Raw genomic sequence first — 18,977 nt, forward strand, 5'->3', positions numbered from 1 at the left:
CAATCAGATAAACTATACAGAGGTATACAAATGATGTTCATGGATACAAAATAAAGATCTTGCGGATTAGAACTTCCTAAATATACTGTACATACAAAAATGTATGAACAGTTGCATCTGACTGTTTGAATTTTTTTTTCAGGTTTTTGCCAGTGTTCAAAGACTAGCTGAAGCATTCATTGCCCTCTACACTGCTGGGAATCCTCTGTTCAGACACTGGGAAGCCCATATCAACTGTGGTATTATGATGGACTTGGGAGGGTTGGGGAGTGTTCTTGTGGAGGGCAGCATAGAGGAGCAGCTTCCTGAGCTGTGCAAGAAAATGGAGAAATGCCTGGACTACTGGATGGATTTTGTGGACAAACAGAGATCCCAACATTACTATTTGAACTATTATACAGCCGAACAAATTGTCTACTTATGCAGCAAGCTTACTCAGCAAAATGTCCCCAATGTGGAGGATCAAGTTCTCATGATGCTCTCCTTTGTCAAGCCAAATTGCACCACCTCAGACTTGAGGCAAGTCTGGCATAAACTCCAGTATGAAATCCTCACCAAACCACAAGAGCAAAATAAGGACATTGAGTTTCAGACCTTTGTTGTGGTGCAAACAAGTGAGCTGGGAGTTCCAGACTTCACTAGCGAATTGGATCCTATGCCAAGTCTTGTGGAACAAGCAAATGGTTTACAAAAATTTGATCTAATGTGGAATGCTTACATGAAAGACATGAAGAATTTTCTTCCACACATTCTTGACATAAAAAGTCTTGGAAGACTTTTGGAAATACTGGCCAACAAAGAAGATGAGAGTGAAGAAAATGAGAGTGAAGAAGACATTTCTGATAAGAACATAGGGAAGTTCATAAAGAGACAGCTCCCTAATGGCCTGGTCACCGGAAATCCAAACCTCATTGTTTGCCCATACGATGAGATCTTGACATCCTGCATCTCCATTTACATGAGTAGCGAGGACGAGACACTTCCAACCTATGATGAAGTCCTCCTGTGCAACTCCTCAACACCTTATGAACAGGTGGAGCTATTCCTCAGACGTTGTCTCAGCACAGGCTACAGAGGACAGAAGATATACTCTCTACTGTATGGGGACCTGCTTACTTATGAAGTGAGCTCTAAAGTTGAAAACTTTTTTCAGCGAATGAAAATGCAGAGCAAGAAGGACTACAGCCTTGTCATCATCTGCAGCTCAGAAAGAGAGCATGCCTACCTTCCATCAGCCTTCAGCCAATACAGATTGCACATTGTTCCCCAAGAGCCATTGGTGAGGATCCAGAGGTACCTCCACAAACACTATGTGGTTCCAGCCAATCAATGCAGTGCTGCAGCCGCATTCAAAGACCGCCTGTGTGTTGGAGTTGTCTCATCCAAAAGGGCTGGTGTTGGTGCGTATATATGTACCTGTCTATTTCAAATTGTCAAATGACACTGATGGTGAATATATCACTTCTAAGGTTGTTTATTCTTGTCATGATGACATTTTTTTCACAATTTTAGGGAAATCTCTCTATATCAAGAGACTCTATGAAAAACTGAAGCACTCAACCAAAAAGCCCTCAACGATGAAACGTATTCGCTTGATTGAACCTAATGTTGATGAGGATGCCATCCTTCAGTCTCTGTTGAACACCCCCAGAAAGAGAGAACTCACAATGTTCCATTTTGATGTCACATCATCGGTAATAATGAGTCTTGATGTGAATTTAATGTTTTTTAATAAGACATATCTCAGCACTTTAAATACAGTGTTAATGGATTGATTTTTCTGTGTTTAAAAAGGTGCAGAAAGGCCTCCATGAGTTTCTTTTCAAATTGTTAATTCTGCACTATCTGATGGACTCTGAGGGAAAGATGTGGAAATGCAGTGACAGGCAGCTGTATGTCATAGAGATTTTAGAGCCAACTGTCAAGCCAACCAGAAATGCTTCACGGCAGGTAAGAGTTTGGCACTAGCACTAATTATTTGTCATTTGATTTTAAACCTTTGCTTACCTTTGGTTGTGTTTTCATCTGTTTTCTGCATAGGCTCAAACTGTGAACAGCTCATTCACAGATGTGTTCCCAAATATTTTCTGCCGACCACCGAAAGAGGTGCTGATGGTAGAGATGGAGATGAGGAAGCAAGAAGATACCACCATTGTGAGCAACGAAGACCCACTGATGGATGACGAAGAATTCAGAAGTGCAGCCTTTCAACGACCATACCAGTATCTCAAACGGTTTCATAACCACAGTGATCTTGATGTTTTCACATATCAGGGTGTTGAAGGGTCACACGTGGAATGTCTACAGATGCTTCTCATGTACTGTGGCATTATTGACCCATCGTGGGCAGAACTGAGAAATTTTGCATGGTTCCTCAACCTGCAGCTGAAAGACTGTGAGACATCTGTTTTTTGTGATGCCACTTTCACTGGGGATACGCTAGCTGGATTCAAAACCTTTGTGGTGGACTTCATGATTCTGATGGCAAAGGATTTTGCCACTCCATCACTCAGCATCTCTGACCAGAGTCCTGGCAGGCTGCAGAGGGACCTGACTGGTGTCCGAGATGAAGACTTGGCCCCTTTTCTGATTAGGAAGAGATGGGAAACAGAACCACATCCATACATCTTCTTTAATGATGACCATGTGTCCATGACCTTCATTGGTTTTCATCTTCAGCCCAATGAACAGGACTCTGTCGACGCCATTGAGCCCACCTCTGGAAGGGTGATAAAAAAGAACGTCATGACAAGGGCACTGTATGAAGGCCTAAAGCTACAGAGAGTTCCTTTCAACATTGACTTTGATCGCTTACCCAGAGGGGAGAAAATAGAGCGAATCTGCAATGTTCTTGGTATCCAGTGGCCTCTTGACCCTGATGAAACATATGAGCTCACAACTGACAACATACTGAAGATGCTAGCAATCCATATGCGGTTCAGGTGTGGTATCCCTGTCATCATCATGGGAGAGACAGGATGTGGTAAGACACGGCTCATCAAATTTCTTTCTGAGTTGCGGAGGAGTGGAGTGGCCACTGAGAACATGAAACTGGTCAAGGTACATGGAGGGACAACTTCAGAGATGATTTACACCAAAGTCAGAGAAGCAGAAGCCATTGCTTCTATCAACAAACAAGACTATGGATTTGACTCTGTTCTGTTCTTTGATGAAGCCAACACTACAGAGGCCATCAGCAGTATTAAGGAGGTCCTCTGTGACAAGACAGTCAAGGGGGAAAGTGTGGATCCCAACTGTGGATTGCAGATCATAGCAGCATGCAACCCTTACCGAAAGCATACAGATGAGATGATTCAGAGGTTAGAATCTGCTGGCCTTGGGTACCGTGTTCGAGCTGAGGAGACAGATGAAAAGCTAGGCTCTATCCCTCTCCGCCAGTTAGTGTATAGAGTTCAAGCCTTGCCACCAAGCATGATCCCTCTGGTGTGGGACTTTGGACAGTTAAATGATCACACAGAGAAAATATATATCCAGCAGATTGTGCAAAGAGTGGTTGAAAACAAAGAGATTGATCAAAGTTACATTAAGTGGATCACTGATGTCCTTTCAGCTTCCCAGAAGTATATGCGGACAAGAAAAGATGAATGTAGCTTTGTTAGCCTGAGAGATGTGGAGCGCTGCATGCAGGCTTTTGTTTGGTTCTATGACAACCATGATATGTTTTTTGCAGAGCTTGAAAAATCTGAGAGACAGCCTGAGGTCAGAGACCCTGTGCTGTGGTCTCTAGTCATGGCCGTAGGAGTGTGCTACCACGCCTGCCTAGAACATAAGGATAAATACAGACAAAAAATCAGCAGAAGCCTACCAGCAGCATACAGCTCAGCAAAGGTAATGCAGGAAATCTCACTCATGCAGGATTTACTCTTGAGTGGTGTGCCAATGGGGGATACTATTGCAAGAAACAGTGCCCTCAAGGAGAATGTCTTCATGATGGTTCTCTGCATTGAGCTAAGAATCCCTCTCTTCTTAGTTGGAAAACCTGGAAGTTCAAAATCTCTGTCTAAAACTCTGGTGGCAGATGCAATGCAGGGCCAAGCCGCTCATTCTGACCTCTACAAAATGCTTAAACAGATCCATTTGGTGTCCTTCCAGTGTAGCCCTCACTCAACACCAGAAGGCATCATTAATACATTCAAGCAATGCGGACGCTTCCAAGAAGGAAAAAACCTGGACGAATACATTTCAGTTGTGGTCCTTGATGAGATTGGGCTTGCTGAGGACTCCCCAAAGATGCCACTGAAAACCCTTCACCCACTGCTAGAGGAGGGATGCATTGATGATGAGCCGCTGCCACACAAAAAGGTGGGATTCATTGGCATCTCCAACTGGGCTTTAGACCCTGCAAAAATGAATAGAGGCATTTTTGTGTCCCGTGGTGACCCTGATGAGAGGGAACTCATTGAGAGTGCTAAAGGCATATGCTCATCTGATGCAATGGTTTTGGAGAAGGTCAGTGATTTCTTCCAACCCTTTGCAAGAGCCTACTTGAACATCTGCCGCAAGCAAGGCAAAGGCTTTTTTGGCCTACGTGACTATTACAGCTTGATTAAGATGATTTTTGCAGTTGCCAAAGCTTCTCAACGGAAGCCCACTGCAGAGGAGATTGTGAAGGCAGTGTTGAGAAATTTCAGTGGCAAGGATGATGTGGACGTAGTCAGTGTCTTCACCAAAAGACTGCAGATTACACCCAATCTTGAGAACATCAGTGCCATTGAGTTTGTAAGAGAAAACATTCAGGCAGTGGGGCAAGAGGAAGAATGTCGCTATTTGCTGGTGCTTACAAAAAACTATGCAGCCCTACAGATCCTGCAGCAAACCTTCTTTTCAGAAAGTGGTCAGCCAGAAATAATCTTTGGATCCAGCTTCCCAAAAGACCAAGAGTATACCCAAATCTGCCGCAACATCAACAGAGTAAAGATCTGCATGGAGACTGGTGAAACTGTTGTGCTCCTAAACTTGCAGAACCTCTATGAAAGTCTCTATGATGCTCTAAACCAATATTATGTCTATCTGGGAGGACAGAAATATGTGGATCTTGGACTGGGAACCCACCGTGTCAAATGTAGGGTGCACAAAGACTTTCGGCTGATTGTCATTGAGGAAAGAGAGGTGGTCTACAAACAATTTCCAATACCTCTCATCAACAGGCTGGAGAAACATTACCTGGACATCCACACTGTCCTTAAAACTGAGCAGAAGAGGATGGTGGATGATTTGGAGAGATGGGTCAGACTCTTTGTGTCTCTCAGCGGTCAACATGCAGCAATAGCCCAGACATACAAGTACAAACCTCCAGACGTCTTTGTCGGCTACCACTCAGACACATGTGCTTCTGTGGTTCTTCAAGTAATAGAGAAGCAGAATGACAGTTTGGAAATCTCAGATCCCGAGAGGAGAGCACTTGATGAGGCTAAACTCATACTTCTTAAATGTGCTACACCAGACTCAGTGGTGCGATTGGACTGCACAGGCCTCCCCAAAGTGGAGAGTGAATATCTGGCCAGGGTCTACTTTGAAGAGCAGAGTAACAGCTGTTTAGCTGACTTCATACTGTCTCACACAAGGCAGGAAGTACATTGCTGCGCTACCTTCACAGAGGTAACTCCAAAGTTATCATACAATACCAGTTTCAAATATATGCTGTAGTCATAAGTCCTTATTAATTGTAACTTAAACAATTTCATAGGTTACTACATTCTCCAGACTTTTGACGGCATCTGACTTGGAACCACTGGAGCGAATGTTGCAAAGTATTGAGCTTCTCTCACTCCAGCAGTTTGACACAGAGCACTCCTTCCTGAAGAAGATCAGGTTTGTTGATATAATGGGGAATGTATCATTTAAATTTTAAATTACAATTTATAACAGTTACGATTTATTGCCTCAAACTTGTTGGTATTTTTACACATATTCCAGAAAGTCTGTAATAAATTAAGCAATGGAAATATATACTTAATTCGTAAATACTGATATCTGTGTTTATCGAAACCAGGAGAAGAAAAGATACAAGGGCAGTTATATACTTCTATAATTTACAGTTTAATTAGATTGTTTAAAGCAATTCTGATTGTTTGATATTTGTATTGATGTATATTGTAAGTATATAGTGTATGTCTAGACAAGCACTGAAGATTCTGTTTTATCATAGGAACTTCCTCACAGCCGGAAATGGAAGCAGTAGCGCTGGACCCTGTAACAAGATCCTTGTCATTCAGTGTGATTTTGATGAAGCCACTCACAGTGCCAATCTCATTGCATCTGCAAAGTAGGTCCAACATTTCCTATGTTAGGCATGCATTAGTGTGTGGTTTTGCCATATTGACTTTTTCTGTTCATTTTTAGGTATTCCTCCATAAATGAAATCAACAAGATAACTCAGGAGAACATTGGAAGCAAGGTGTTTGTCTACTTTATCACCAGACTGCCAAGAATGGAAGGAGGGACTTCCTATGTTGGCTTTCATGGAGGTAAGTATTACAACTTTTGCAATCAGTTTTTTATCAGTGTTCGAAGAGTAATCTGATGACATTTTAACATTTACAGGCCCCTGGAGATCAGTTCACATTGATGACCTCAGACGATCAAACGATATTGTTTCAGACATCAAAGCCTTGCAAAACATGACAATTAGTCAAATGTTTAAAACAAAGAGTCAGCCTGAAGGTAACTGATTGCTCAATATTTGACAGCAAATTATAATTTCATCAGTATCCAGTGTCTTTACAGTGAAGTCTTTCATGGCATTGAATTACAAAATTCTTTTGTACAGCCATGGAGGTGGATGATATGTACACTGGTGATGAACAGGCGGAAGCAGAGTCAGAGGAAAATGTGAGTATATGCAGCATATATTTAAAACATTTGCTGTTGTAGGAAAACCTCAAATTTACATTATATCATTTTCTGACTTTAACTGAACATCTGAACTTGACGTATGTGCACAACAGCTGTGTGTCATTTTATTCTGCATTACTTGTGACACTAGTTCCTGACCAGTATGTTCTCCTGCTGCAGGGCTGGGATAATGTTCTGGACACTACAGCACTGGTGCGAAGCTGTGTACAGAGTGCAGTAGGCATGCTTAGGGACCAGGTGGAAAGTGGCTTCCGAAGTACTCAGAGAGTTGAGATCTTACTGACACTTCTCAGTGACAATGATGAAATGAAAGGTACTAACAACAGCTTTTTTTCAGCAGTTTATTGTTACAACAGTTGCAGCGCTCATTTTGTTATCTAACTCTTGGCAGGTGAATTTCTGCAAACTGTGAAGAGACATCTTCACTCATTGCTGGCGATTCATGATGGCAACACCTTCTCATCCATCCAAAGCAACTGGGTCATTAAGGAGGCCTCTAACATCGATGCCTTGCAAGAAGGTGGTACATTCAGGTGAGTGCTATAGCTGCAGAGTACAAAATTTCTATGTTTGCCTATAGATTTTTTTCAACAGCTATTTTAACTTTTTCTTGGCCATGACAGGCACACCTTATGGAAGCGTATTCAGGCTGTGGTCGTCCCCATCTTGGCACAACTGGTTTCAGTCATTGACCGTGACCAAAACTTGGACATCTTGCTTGATAGTAACTGCAGTCAATCTGTAAAGAGGCTGTGGTTAGACATCTTTGGCAATGAGAAGTTGCTGGAAATCCCACACCTAACAGTGGACCACAAGTAAGTGGTGGTAATAATGTAAATAATTGTTGGAGTTATGTAAATAACTCCCAACAATTATAATGTAATAAATAATGTAATACCTTTCAGACCTTGCTACTCTTTAATTTTTTTATTCACTCTAATTTTAATTTATTGTAAATTTATTTCTTTTAACCTGACCAAGTGAAGAATTCTAATCTGCATGTACCGTGCTTGTGCAAATGGCAATGAAGGCTCTTAAATCTTGAATCTAATACTGCACTTTGAACACAATAAAGGGTACCAGTTTCCAATAAATATCTTTTTTTACTGTTTGTTATTTTCTCCTCATGTATCTCTGTGTATTTCTCTTTCACAGCTCTGAGACAAGAACAATCCTTGTACAGAACTACATTGCCCAAGACAGGAACATAAGCTGCAGCATGCCTTTCAGTTGGAGGATCAGGGACTACCTAGAGGAGCTCTGGGTTCATGCGTTTCAGCATGAAGGTAATACATGCCTGTTAGTAGGCTCTGTCACTGCTGTGATGTTGCTGTGCCTTTGACTTTTACATTAACCCAATATGTCTGTTGATAGACCGCACTCACCAAGAGTTTGAGGAGTTCTTTTGGAAGACGCCATTGGGCCGATACATTGCGAAAGCAGACCCAGAGATGCAGACAGAGTTTTTCCTCCGCTACCTACAGGATTTTGTCTCCATGACAATGAACGTGACTTGTCAACAAGATTTGCAGGTTGATATTCTGTCAAAGCCACTGAATTTTAAAGACACATCTGTTTACTTTTGTGTGCATATTTATGCTAATTCACATTACCTGATTTTATAGCTGCTGTCTAGTGCTTTGAACTGTTGTGTCAATGAGCTCCGATTGAAGCTCAGTGCCACGGACACAGTGATGTCTCTTCCATGGGTTCATGCTGCTTATCATGAGTTCAAGAACCGACTGCAGAACCTCTCCAGAATGATCTGCATCGAGCCCCAGGTGACTCAGGACCTCTTGAAGAATCCTAATGCCAGAGATGGAGTGGAATTGGTGAGCTTCTAAACACTAGTTATTCACTATGCTTTTCTTTTTCCACTTTGTTCAAGGCTTTATGAATTTGGAATGCATGATATTGACTTTAAGTTATGTTTGGTAATATTTATTATCCATATTGGCCATTTAGATGCCTGAAATGTATAATGATTGTTTACTCCCTGTATCCAAGATTCTTGATGTGTATGCCGCTTTTGCTTGCGTGGAGTACCTGGAGCCCAGAATCCTGGACACAGATGCACAAAGACAAGCCTGGCTCAGACAGGTCAAAAAACTCCAGGTTCCCATTGAGTTGATCTGCTCAGAGGACAGTGTGAGAGGTTATGGAGAGAGGAGCAAGGCGATTGTCTGCAGAGTCCAGTAAGTCAAGCTAAAGTAAAGATGTTCAAATTGTGTATGCTGAGGTTTTTAGCTAGACTTTAGGTTGTACTTTAGGCTGTATTTAATTATTTGTTTGTTTCTTTTTCTTAGAGCTGGATGGAATCGAATATTTTCTCTCTCTCTATTTGTGGAGCATATGTTGATGGGTATTGAGGAGGTACAGAGGGAGCTGACGCCCTTAGTTGTAGAGCATACACGAAGGCTCTGCCAGGTTTGTCTGGGTTTGTACTAGCCTTATTTTTGACAATAACAACAATAATTCCTTCATCCATTATAAAATGTATAACCTCTGCTCTCCCATCAAGGTACTGGAAAAAAATTCCGACCTCAAATCCCAGCTGCCATTTGAGGCAGTAATTGGTTTACTCAAAACCTGCAAAGATGGAGCCGTCGAATGCAGTTTCAGGTACAGATTAATTTTTCTGTCTTTTGCATCTCTCCTACTGTTCTGGGTCTTCACCTGCCATTATGTTTTATCCAGGTTTGGTCTGACTCTGTGCCCAGTGTGTATGGGGGACCCTCAAGATCCACTCTGCCTGCCATGTGAACACATCTTTTGTGTTGCCTGTATCAAACAGTGGTTGCTCCCTGGTCAGATGTACTGTCCCCTCTGCATGCAGCCGGTTGATGACAACTTTCCCATGGTTCCTTCTGAGGATATAAGGTTGGTAACTGTGTATGGAACAAAATGAGCTAATTTTGATTTGTTTTGTTTCCAATAAAAGGTATCCATGTGATGATGGTTATTTACACATATGCAATCTCATTCTGTTTGAATATGGCCTGTAATAAAATTAAGCAAGAAATTGCATAACTTTTGTTACTCTTATTTTGTGCAGGATTCTAATCAACAAACATGCTCAGTTCAGGAAGCGGTGCAATGCTTTCTTCATAGACCTGGTGTCTACTGTGTGCTTCAAGGACAATTCTCCCCCCTGTCCAGCTGTCATTCTTCATTTGCTGTCCTTTCTCATGGTGGAGGCCAACACTGTTCCCATTCTAACCCAGAGCAGAGGTAGGACACTTTTCTGACTCTGGTATTTGACTGTATACACACATCCATGTTTCTGCTCATACATATTTTGTCAGCTCTGAATATACTTTTTTTGTTTTTCTCCAGACTATCAACAAATTCGGACAAAGGTGCTCTCTCCGTTTGATGACTCTGTGGATAAAAATCCAGTGGTTCGGTCAGTTGTGCTCAAACTCCTGCTGAAGTACAGGTAACGTGCTAGAATTGCTAAAGGCTAACATAGTACTGATCTACCATTTTTTTTTTTTATGGTTTCTCATTTTTCCATGAATTTCTCTGTTTTTGAAGCTTCGATGAAGTTAAAGGTTACCTGCAGCAGCATCTGGCGGAAGTTGAGCGGAGCAAAATCTTGGAGGAGACAGACAAAACCGAACTCTACTCCTTGTATATTAACTGCCTGGAGGTAAACATGAAGTCAAACCATCCAGTATATTTCAAATAAAGTGTATCCTTTATCAATTTAATAGGTTGTATTGAATGCATACAGGTATGGTAAACATGCATAACATTGTGAAATGGCATGATTTTTATGAATGCACTTTTTACCTTTTCATTTCTTTAGGATTCCATGTTTGAAAGGCTGCAGTTCAGGTCTGTGGCAGAGCAGAGGTTGTGTCTGCAAGATGAAAGTGCCTTCCTGACTGAGTACCTGCAATCACATGATCAGTCTGCTGAAACAGCCACTGTGGAGAATCTGCAGCAGGTGGCAAGAGTGCGTCTGGACCTGGATATGGCTGCTACCCTCACTGTGGAAAAACTGAGAGCCACAGGTGTGTAATTTTGATGAAATACAGTGTTAGTTCCTCATATACTGTACACTTATCTGTGATTGAAAAAAGCCAAGACATTTGTAATTGATGTCTGTTTATAAAATGTGTTCTTTTGATCAAAAAGCAATTCTCTTTAATCTCATGCCAGAAACCCAAGATGGTGGTCAAAGTGAAACCACAGCCTTCCTGACCAGTGTGATAAACTTGTGTAGACGCAGCGGGAACAACTGGTATCGTGTCTACTTGATCCGAAAGATCTGCAGCCAACATGGAGTGGAGTTTGTCCTGAAACTCCTCAAAATGGATAAAATGCACTGGCTCTTCCCTGAAGAAGTTCTGCAAAAGGTTCAATTATCCACAGTGTGATTTTGCCAAATTCCAAATGATGGTATGGTCATTTTCTAAATGTATTGGCAGCAGTAATATGTTTTTATATTTTAATTACACCCAGACTGAAGAAGCCACCCCAATTGACCAGTACCTTGTGTGTGGGGAAGACTACAAGACTATCAGAAACGCTGTTGCAAAGGGAATTATGGAAGGCAAAGTGGAGGGACTGGATGAGACCTGTGTGGTAATGTTACATCACTTTTTTGTTAGTAACTCCATATCAGATCAGGACTCCACTTTCCTATATATGTTAACACAGAAATCCTGTTTTCTGGTTTGTTCTTTTGCTTTTCCTTCATAGGGGTGCAAGCGCTTACTACAGTCGACAACAGTTTTCCTCTTGTTGGCACTGTACAGAGAAGTCACCACTCTCTACCGAGAAACCAATGCTAGCTTCCATCCCAAGCCTGAGGTATATCTTTACATTAATACAGTACACACAGTACTGTTTCAGGAGTGCTGTTTACTCCTTTAGTTTTAGTGTAGTTTGGCAAAAAAATACATCTGTGTGTGAGTATGTATGTGTTTTAAATTAACCACATAAAAAACAACTGTCCAAGAAAACACGCTGTGTGTTATATGACAAACTTGATACAGTACAAACAAGCATAAAATTTGTGTTACCATCTGAACAGAATTCTGTAAGTCCATTTTACTTGTCTTCAAATCATATTTTGCTTGTAAATGGGAAATATAAATATAAATTACCAAATACAACAATACAGTTCAGTGTTTCCCCTAGAATTTTTTTCAGGCCTGGTGGTACACACCAAAAAAACCCCAAAGGGATGAGGCACATGGGATGGCATTTTTGCACTGTCAGCTTAGGGCTGGTGGCACAGCAGGCGGTCTACAATTTATATTTGCATTCAAATTTTTGTTTGCTCGGTATATTCAAGACGAGACAAGTGGTCACAAGGAGAGGATGACTTAATAAGCTGCATTTATTGCATAAAAATAAGCTATCCCTCTCCCTTCTTCCTCATCAGTATTTTTGCTTGACTCCAGAGTTTTGGAGAAAAACGTCGATATATTTGTTTGTCCTGCAGCTGCATTAGAGCTTTTTCTCTTTTTAGGTGGTGCCATGCTCATGTTGGCTAATCTGCATCCCATACTCTTTGCTCTGCAGTAATTTAAAAGGACACTGATATCAGTGGCACTCGCATCACATCAAAAGTTTCCCAGGCAATGACACAGAGGTTGACTCACGTTTTGGAACAGTGTTGCACAGAGGCTCCCAAACGCTATTGATTATTGATTTTCAAATTAATAGATATTTGGTGATATATTTGGCCTGGTGGGGGTTCTTGTTGGCCCGGTGGCCCACCAGGTCTGTACAACTATAGGGGAAACACTGCAGTTCTTTATTGGTCTGTTTTCTATGTCAGTTATTGTCTTTTTTGGGTCTTTGTACCTACAGCAAATACAAGCTCTGGTGACCTACATCCAGACCTCCAGAGTGCTTGCCAACCCACAGGTGAAGGCATTTGCCCAGGCTCTGGTGACCAACCAACTCGGGCCATTGACTGTTCATCCTGGGACCTCTGGGGCCCAGTGTGTGTCTGCAGAGCTCACTATTCACCTGGCTGCTGTCTTGCTCTGCGGGAACCAGGGGATCTTAGCTCCTCTGCAGCAGCTGGCAATGACACCTGCCAACATGCAGGTATATATATTGTCGGCTACTTTTAGTGCTGCCAACTAGGCCAGCCCTTTTTCGAAGTAAATTGAATGTTTTCCATTTGTTAATATAGGCAGCCTTCTTGCCTACCATGCCAGAGGACATGTTAGCAGTGGCTCAACAAGCTATGGGACCTTTGCAGTGGTACTGTGAGTAACAGGCAGAAAAAAGTGTACTCTCAGATTTGGAATATATCAGTTTAAGATTCTATACAGCCATGCAAAACACTTCTATATTAACTTTTGATTTGCTCTTACCATAGATTGTCCAAATGGTCACCCCTGCACTATTGGAGAGGTATGTTACATTCAGTTTGACCAAAATGAGTCTTATCTGTTTTACTACTATCCTTTAGATGTTCTGAATTATTTTTCTTGCCTCCTGTTTCCTTTGCTATAGTGCGGTCAGCCCATGCAAACAAGTCATTGTTTGGACTGTGGCGTCGTGATTGGAGGAAACAACCACTTGCCTGTGCAGGGATTTCGTGCTGCTCAGCTGCAGTAAGTGGCCTATAGGTTAACAATTATGGAAGAATACAAAAGAAAGTTATTTACCACATTTTCTTTTCTTATTTATTTTTTGTCTTCTGACAGAGGTGATCGCACTCAATCAGGCCACATTCTCGGTGACCCCAGTCGTAGGGACAATCCAGACATGCTGGACACAAAGAGCATTTCCCCTGTTCCCTTCACCATTGTCCGCATGCTCACCCACATGGCCATGCTGCTCGGTGCCTGCAACCACCCACAGGTAGCTTCACTTTGGACAAAAAAATCAGTATAGTTCTAATAGAGACAATTTCTACTCAAAGTATATTCTTGGATGTTTAAAAGTGCAGTTTTAGGTAACAACAACAAATGCACTAAGCAATTTCTTAGAGTTTCTTTGATGCACACCAAATCACCCAAGTAAAAGAGGTGGGAATCTGGTCAGTTATCTCCTGTATTTGCATTTTCAGCATATCTCTCCCATCATCAAGCCTCCAGTTCCTGATCCAGGAGCATTTCTACTTGGTCACCTGCAAAAGGACATTGAACATTTTATCAGATCTCTGGGCAAGGGGGCAGACGACACAGTAAGTGCTGTTCACCTGCTCATCAGCAGCCTCCTGGAACCCCACCAGCCCCAAAAATGTAAGAAAACAACCTACAACAAACCTGCAAACTCTAAAAATACACTAAAAATATAATGTGCTATTTGAATATTTAGAGAGACATCTTTTTGCCTGTTTTCTAAAGGTAGTGAAAGCATGTTTCTAAAGTTTGTTGCTCCTGAACCATGATGCTTACTTGTTGTATATTTCATGTTTTTTATGTATTGATTGATGTACTAAGGACAGAGACAGAGGAGTTAAAAAAAGAAAAGGTGCCCTCTAGTGGTCAGGAATTGTGTGGCATCATGTTGCAATTAATTTGTACTAGGGGATGTTATAAAGGTATTAAGTTGTATATTGTAATTTTAAGTTTTAAGTTAAGTCATCAAGTGGAGGCACGTGGGTCAGACTTGGCCTTTGCAGTGTCATTCCTAGCTTTCGAAATGGTCCAGGATATGGTCAGGTTACATTTTAGCCCTAAGAAGAAAAAAAAACAAAAACACAACATTCACAGAATTACCCAGAGTTCCCCTGTTAAAAACAGCTCATCTTTCCTTTCAGGGCCTGCTCCTTATGACAATCGACTCTCCACTAAAGAAGCTAGAAATGAATGGGAGATGGAAGTGAGCAACTCCATTATCACACCCCAGCTGAAGGTAGAAATGCTTTTGATTATGTTCTGATAGGGAACAAATGGTCTAATTCTAGGAACTAATGCTGCCTGATTGTACCGTAGGAGATCAACAAGTTTCCTCTTTTGTCATCTTCTCCTCCACAGCACTTGGATAGACAGTTAAAGGAAGTGAACACATTCATCCGGGCCGACTCTCGCATCTCTGCCAGTCCAATCATGAAGCTCATGTTTGGCGATCCTCGTTTCTTCTTGGCCTCACTTCCCCAAAATTCTCTGATCCATGGTTCTGCTGTGTGGAGCTGCAGGGAGAAAGTGACTCTGCTGAGCCTCACCCACATTGTAGAGCAGAATGATGGCAAAGACACCCTGCCTGTGCTATGGAGATTTCTGCATAGAGTAAGAAAAAAATGACTGAACATGAAAGCCCACTTACAAAAAAAAAAGAATCTTGTGTTAGGCTTACAGCAGAGTTATTTTTAAATCAATGGATTGATTGAACAGTATGGCCTTCTTGTACAGTGATTGCCTTGTGTATGTTCTTGTAGTGAGCTACATTTAGATCTGCATTTTGCTTATAGTCCATTAATTAATTCAGTTGATTGGTTTGCTGCAACACAGTATAAGCCAAAAAAACAAATACATAATTGAGCTATGTAAAAGAGACACACTTTTGTATCTAGCTCAAAGTCTTAAGTACAGTAGTTGCCTAGAAATTAAATTCAGACAATGGTATAGCAGTGATTTTAATAAACAAAAAATTAAAAAAGAATACATTTCAATAATGCTTCACTAAGAAGATGGTGAAAACACAAAAAAATCTTGAAAAGCATAAATGGAACCAATTAATATGGGAGATCTGAATTAACTATCCGTGTAAATGTAGGAATAATGCCCACATTATGCTTGTCTTTTTGTTTGAGAAACTACTAATTAAGGTCATACAATGCACTACTTCTAGATACAAAAAGTGTTTAATTTGTTTAGTCACAGTCATCGGTCCATTTTTGTGTGCCAGAAAAAATGTGCCTGAACTGTTTATTATCAGTATGTCAGTTATGAAGAACATTTTAGCAGCAACTGGTTAATCTGTCATTATTATTTGTATCAGGAAGCAGAGCTGCGACTGGTGAAGCACCTTCCTGATATCCTCACACTTCAGAGAGATCTGGTCAAGAAGTTTCAAAACGTCACAGATCTTACTTGTGGCACCATCAACGAATTCCTCCACAGTCAGAAAGCAGGTACTGAAACCAACTGTCTACACCACTGGTTCTCAACTTTTTCAGTTGTATGACTCACTTGCACAAGAGATACAAAGTTCCACAAAACTTCTAATTACCACTTTCTTGAAAATGTCATAGTAAAATGGCTGGCAACATACAGTTTAAAGACCTGCCTGCCAAGGAATGAGTTGTTTTAACCTGGAAGGAGACAATGATTGAGTGTTCTTAAAAGAGCAAAATCTCTTCTACACATAAGAACACATGTGAACAATGTCTTAATCTGAAACAGTTACAATAGTCTTTGAGATGTAGTGCAAGTAATGTTTCTGGAGCTGACGTGTGTGCACTTTGGATGAAATATACGGTTTCCTCATTTGTGCAGTTTCGCTGAGAACCTGGTATGAGAAATACATCGAAATCTTCTTGACAACCTGGAATCAGCTCAGAGTGTCTCTGGCAACCAACGGTAAATACAAACACTGACTGTCCATTACACGCTCTTCATACACTTAACACTGCCTGTGCAAGTCCAACTCTGTGATTTGACTTTACCTGAAATGTTGTTGTTCAGGTGAGATTAAGATCCCAGCTGAGTTCTGTCAGAAGGACATGGACCTCAACAGTGACATAAGGGTGCTGTTACCGCGGCGACAAGGCCCAGGTCTGTGCTCTACAGCCCTTGTCAGCTACCTCATTGCTCTGCACAATGACCTGGTGTACTGTGTGGATAAACATACTGGAGAGGAGACCAGGTGGGGGCGCTCTTACCACATTTTTCTGACTTGCACATGTTTTCCTGTAAGCACATAAAGAAAAGAATGTGTTTACAGCTGTACTCCCAGACACTGTTCTTCACTGTTCTTCTTCAACTGGTCTGTTTATCCTTCCATTAGCTACAAAGTGAGCCCTGCAGATCTGACTGACCTGCATGTGATCCGGTATGAGCTAGAGAGGGACCTGATGCCCCTGGTTCTGTCCAACACCCAGTACAGCATCGAGAGAGGCCAGGAGACCATTCATGAGTACGATTTGCCCAAGATCCAGCAGCAGATTGTTTCACGCTTCCTACTGGGCAAACCTCTCATCACTCTAAATGTGAGCAAATGAAAAGCATAAGCAAAGCACAATGGCTTTGTCCAAAAAATGACTTCTATTTGAGTGCAAGATATGCCCTCATCCTCATACGTCTGTCTCTTCACCACAGGGCATTCCAACACTAGTGAACAGACATGACCGCAACTATGAGATTGTCCTGAAGGATGTAAAAGAGAAAGTCAAGCAAGTAAGTTGTGATGTATAGTAGGTAGCCCACTCTCACTCTACTCTTCTTCTCTACTATCATTCATGTATTACATACAGCATATCAAACATGTTGTGCAGTAGGTATCACCTCATGACGTGTGTGTGTGTGTGTGTGCGCGCCAACAGGAGCCTCTTACGACTCTCACCCTGTTTGCTGTGGCTGGGGAGCTGCACTCCTACAGTGAGGTGTGTGAGGCCTTGTCCATACTGGAAGTGGCCCTCGGTTTCCTTGCCATGACTGGGGGAGAGCCTCACATGCAGCTGTCCTGCTACCTGGAGGAGGTGCTGCAGATGGGAAACCAGATGGCTCCGCATATCCTCAAGGTCAGCCTGTCTGAGACACTGGTTATTTTATCCTGTTGTGCGGTCTCTCACTTCCACTGAACAACCAGTCTGGACAATGTTGTTACTTTGTATACAAACAAGTTTTGATTTTGAGTGCTATCATACTGCACTTTAACTCCCTGAATAGTGTATTTAAACAAACAAGGTCTTATTTTGTGTGAGTGTGTGTGTGTGTGTGTTTGTTTATTTTTTTAATATGCCAAACATGAGATGAACTTAATGCTCTCCCTGTTTACCCACAGACCCTGAGCATGTGCTGTCTAAAGCATTGTGTGGAACTGTGGCAGCTGCTTGCCTCACTCAAATCAGAAAATATGCTGCGGCTTAAGAGGGTAAGGCATCACACAATTCTATCAGTGTACCAGTAGTAGTGATCTGATGTCAAATAAAATCCCCTGTTGGCTAAAATGTGATCAACAAACTAGATTAACAAACACTACAGTGAAATTATTATTATTATTATTATTATTGAGCCTGTTGTCTGTGCTCCTTACGTACCTCAGGATCCGTTTGTGGGAGTCTCAGTGAAGTACAAGCAGCCGCTGAGTGAGGACGAGCAAAGGCTGCTGACTGCTTTCTTTTCTAAGAGCAGTGTCGACAGTTTCCTGCTGGAGATGCACGAGTTCCTGGTGCTGGTGCTTAAAAAACCCAATGCACTCGATACCTACAGGCCTGACTGGAGGTACAACAACATTCTATTTTATTCTATTACATTATTACATACATATTCATTTTTACATATTTGTGAGTTGCTTGTCCCTACACTAGCCCTGTAAAGCCCAAATATATAAAATATATAATAATAAGAAGAAAAATGAGCAAAAAAATCTTTCACCTTTCAGATGTTATTGTAGGAGGCCTCTGATGCAGAATTAAAGGGTTTTCAATTTTTTTTACGTTTTAGTAAGTATTTACAAAACTGAATTTCGTCTCCGCCCCAGTGTTCAGCCATGTTCATTTGCAATGATAGTCTCAAAGACACTTCTTTTCCTCTGAAAAGTTAAGATGAACATCACACTTGCTGCATCGCATGTTGGTTTATCCTTTATTGCAGTGTCTGAAGTGTCTTCTCTTCTTCTTCACTGGAAAATGTGCGATTTTTCAGCAAGCGATACCTTGTCATAGGGCATGTTGTGTTTGTTTGGTTGGGGCTCGATGTCCACATAATCACTGGCTGGGAAGTCAGTGGGTTGTTGGTTTTTTTCGTCCAATTCACTGGCATCTTCATCTGCCTCTTCGTCACTTGCATCAGTGTTGTCTGATTCCATCTCAAAATCACGCTCTCCATTTTGGATGGCAACAATCACATCCTGCACACTGTATAGAAGACCTGTCTTTGCAGGTTGCATTCAGAAATGGAAAAAGTAAAAAGAAATAATAATAAATATATGTATTAATGATACATAAGTATTATATT

At 41.5% G+C, this 18,977-nt stretch overlaps 1 protein-coding gene across 1 annotated transcript in view; it reads left to right on the top strand.

Moving 5' to 3' along the window:
• Positions 1 to 18,977, top strand: part of rnf213a (ring finger protein 213a) — a 34,194-nt gene that overhangs the window by 13,216 nt on the left and 2,001 nt on the right. The window contains exons 25-66 of the mRNA XM_067571075.1: positions 143 to 1,400; positions 1,513 to 1,694; positions 1,795 to 1,950; positions 2,041 to 5,619; positions 5,708 to 5,832; positions 6,170 to 6,286; positions 6,364 to 6,488; positions 6,565 to 6,684; positions 6,791 to 6,852; positions 7,036 to 7,189; positions 7,268 to 7,409; positions 7,500 to 7,691; positions 8,032 to 8,162; positions 8,251 to 8,408; positions 8,502 to 8,708; positions 8,884 to 9,071; positions 9,183 to 9,303; positions 9,398 to 9,498; positions 9,574 to 9,756; positions 9,932 to 10,107; positions 10,213 to 10,315; positions 10,414 to 10,528; positions 10,688 to 10,895; positions 11,044 to 11,240; positions 11,347 to 11,469; positions 11,587 to 11,697; positions 12,706 to 12,948; positions 13,037 to 13,112; positions 13,226 to 13,260; positions 13,363 to 13,463; positions 13,557 to 13,713; positions 13,922 to 14,096; positions 14,618 to 14,712; positions 14,835 to 15,086; positions 15,799 to 15,931; positions 16,296 to 16,379; positions 16,485 to 16,665; positions 16,807 to 17,008; positions 17,118 to 17,195; positions 17,342 to 17,539; positions 17,803 to 17,892; positions 18,064 to 18,242. Of these exons, the coding sequence (XP_067427176.1) occupies positions 143 to 1,400; positions 1,513 to 1,694; positions 1,795 to 1,950; positions 2,041 to 5,619; positions 5,708 to 5,832; positions 6,170 to 6,286; positions 6,364 to 6,488; positions 6,565 to 6,684; positions 6,791 to 6,852; positions 7,036 to 7,189; positions 7,268 to 7,409; positions 7,500 to 7,691; positions 8,032 to 8,162; positions 8,251 to 8,408; positions 8,502 to 8,708; positions 8,884 to 9,071; positions 9,183 to 9,303; positions 9,398 to 9,498; positions 9,574 to 9,756; positions 9,932 to 10,107; positions 10,213 to 10,315; positions 10,414 to 10,528; positions 10,688 to 10,895; positions 11,044 to 11,240; positions 11,347 to 11,469; positions 11,587 to 11,697; positions 12,706 to 12,948; positions 13,037 to 13,112; positions 13,226 to 13,260; positions 13,363 to 13,463; positions 13,557 to 13,713; positions 13,922 to 14,096; positions 14,618 to 14,712; positions 14,835 to 15,086; positions 15,799 to 15,931; positions 16,296 to 16,379; positions 16,485 to 16,665; positions 16,807 to 17,008; positions 17,118 to 17,195; positions 17,342 to 17,539; positions 17,803 to 17,892; positions 18,064 to 18,242 (10,613 nt within the window). The remainder of the gene's footprint in view (positions 1 to 142; positions 1,401 to 1,512; positions 1,695 to 1,794; positions 1,951 to 2,040; positions 5,620 to 5,707; positions 5,833 to 6,169; positions 6,287 to 6,363; positions 6,489 to 6,564; positions 6,685 to 6,790; positions 6,853 to 7,035; positions 7,190 to 7,267; positions 7,410 to 7,499; positions 7,692 to 8,031; positions 8,163 to 8,250; positions 8,409 to 8,501; positions 8,709 to 8,883; positions 9,072 to 9,182; positions 9,304 to 9,397; positions 9,499 to 9,573; positions 9,757 to 9,931; positions 10,108 to 10,212; positions 10,316 to 10,413; positions 10,529 to 10,687; positions 10,896 to 11,043; positions 11,241 to 11,346; positions 11,470 to 11,586; positions 11,698 to 12,705; positions 12,949 to 13,036; positions 13,113 to 13,225; positions 13,261 to 13,362; positions 13,464 to 13,556; positions 13,714 to 13,921; positions 14,097 to 14,617; positions 14,713 to 14,834; positions 15,087 to 15,798; positions 15,932 to 16,295; positions 16,380 to 16,484; positions 16,666 to 16,806; positions 17,009 to 17,117; positions 17,196 to 17,341; positions 17,540 to 17,802; positions 17,893 to 18,063; positions 18,243 to 18,977) is intronic.

Source organism: Thunnus thynnus, chromosome 17, assembly GCF_963924715.1.
Source record: "Thunnus thynnus chromosome 17, fThuThy2.1, whole genome shotgun sequence".
NCBI lineage: Eukaryota > Metazoa > Chordata > Actinopteri > Scombriformes > Scombridae > Thunnus > Thunnus thynnus.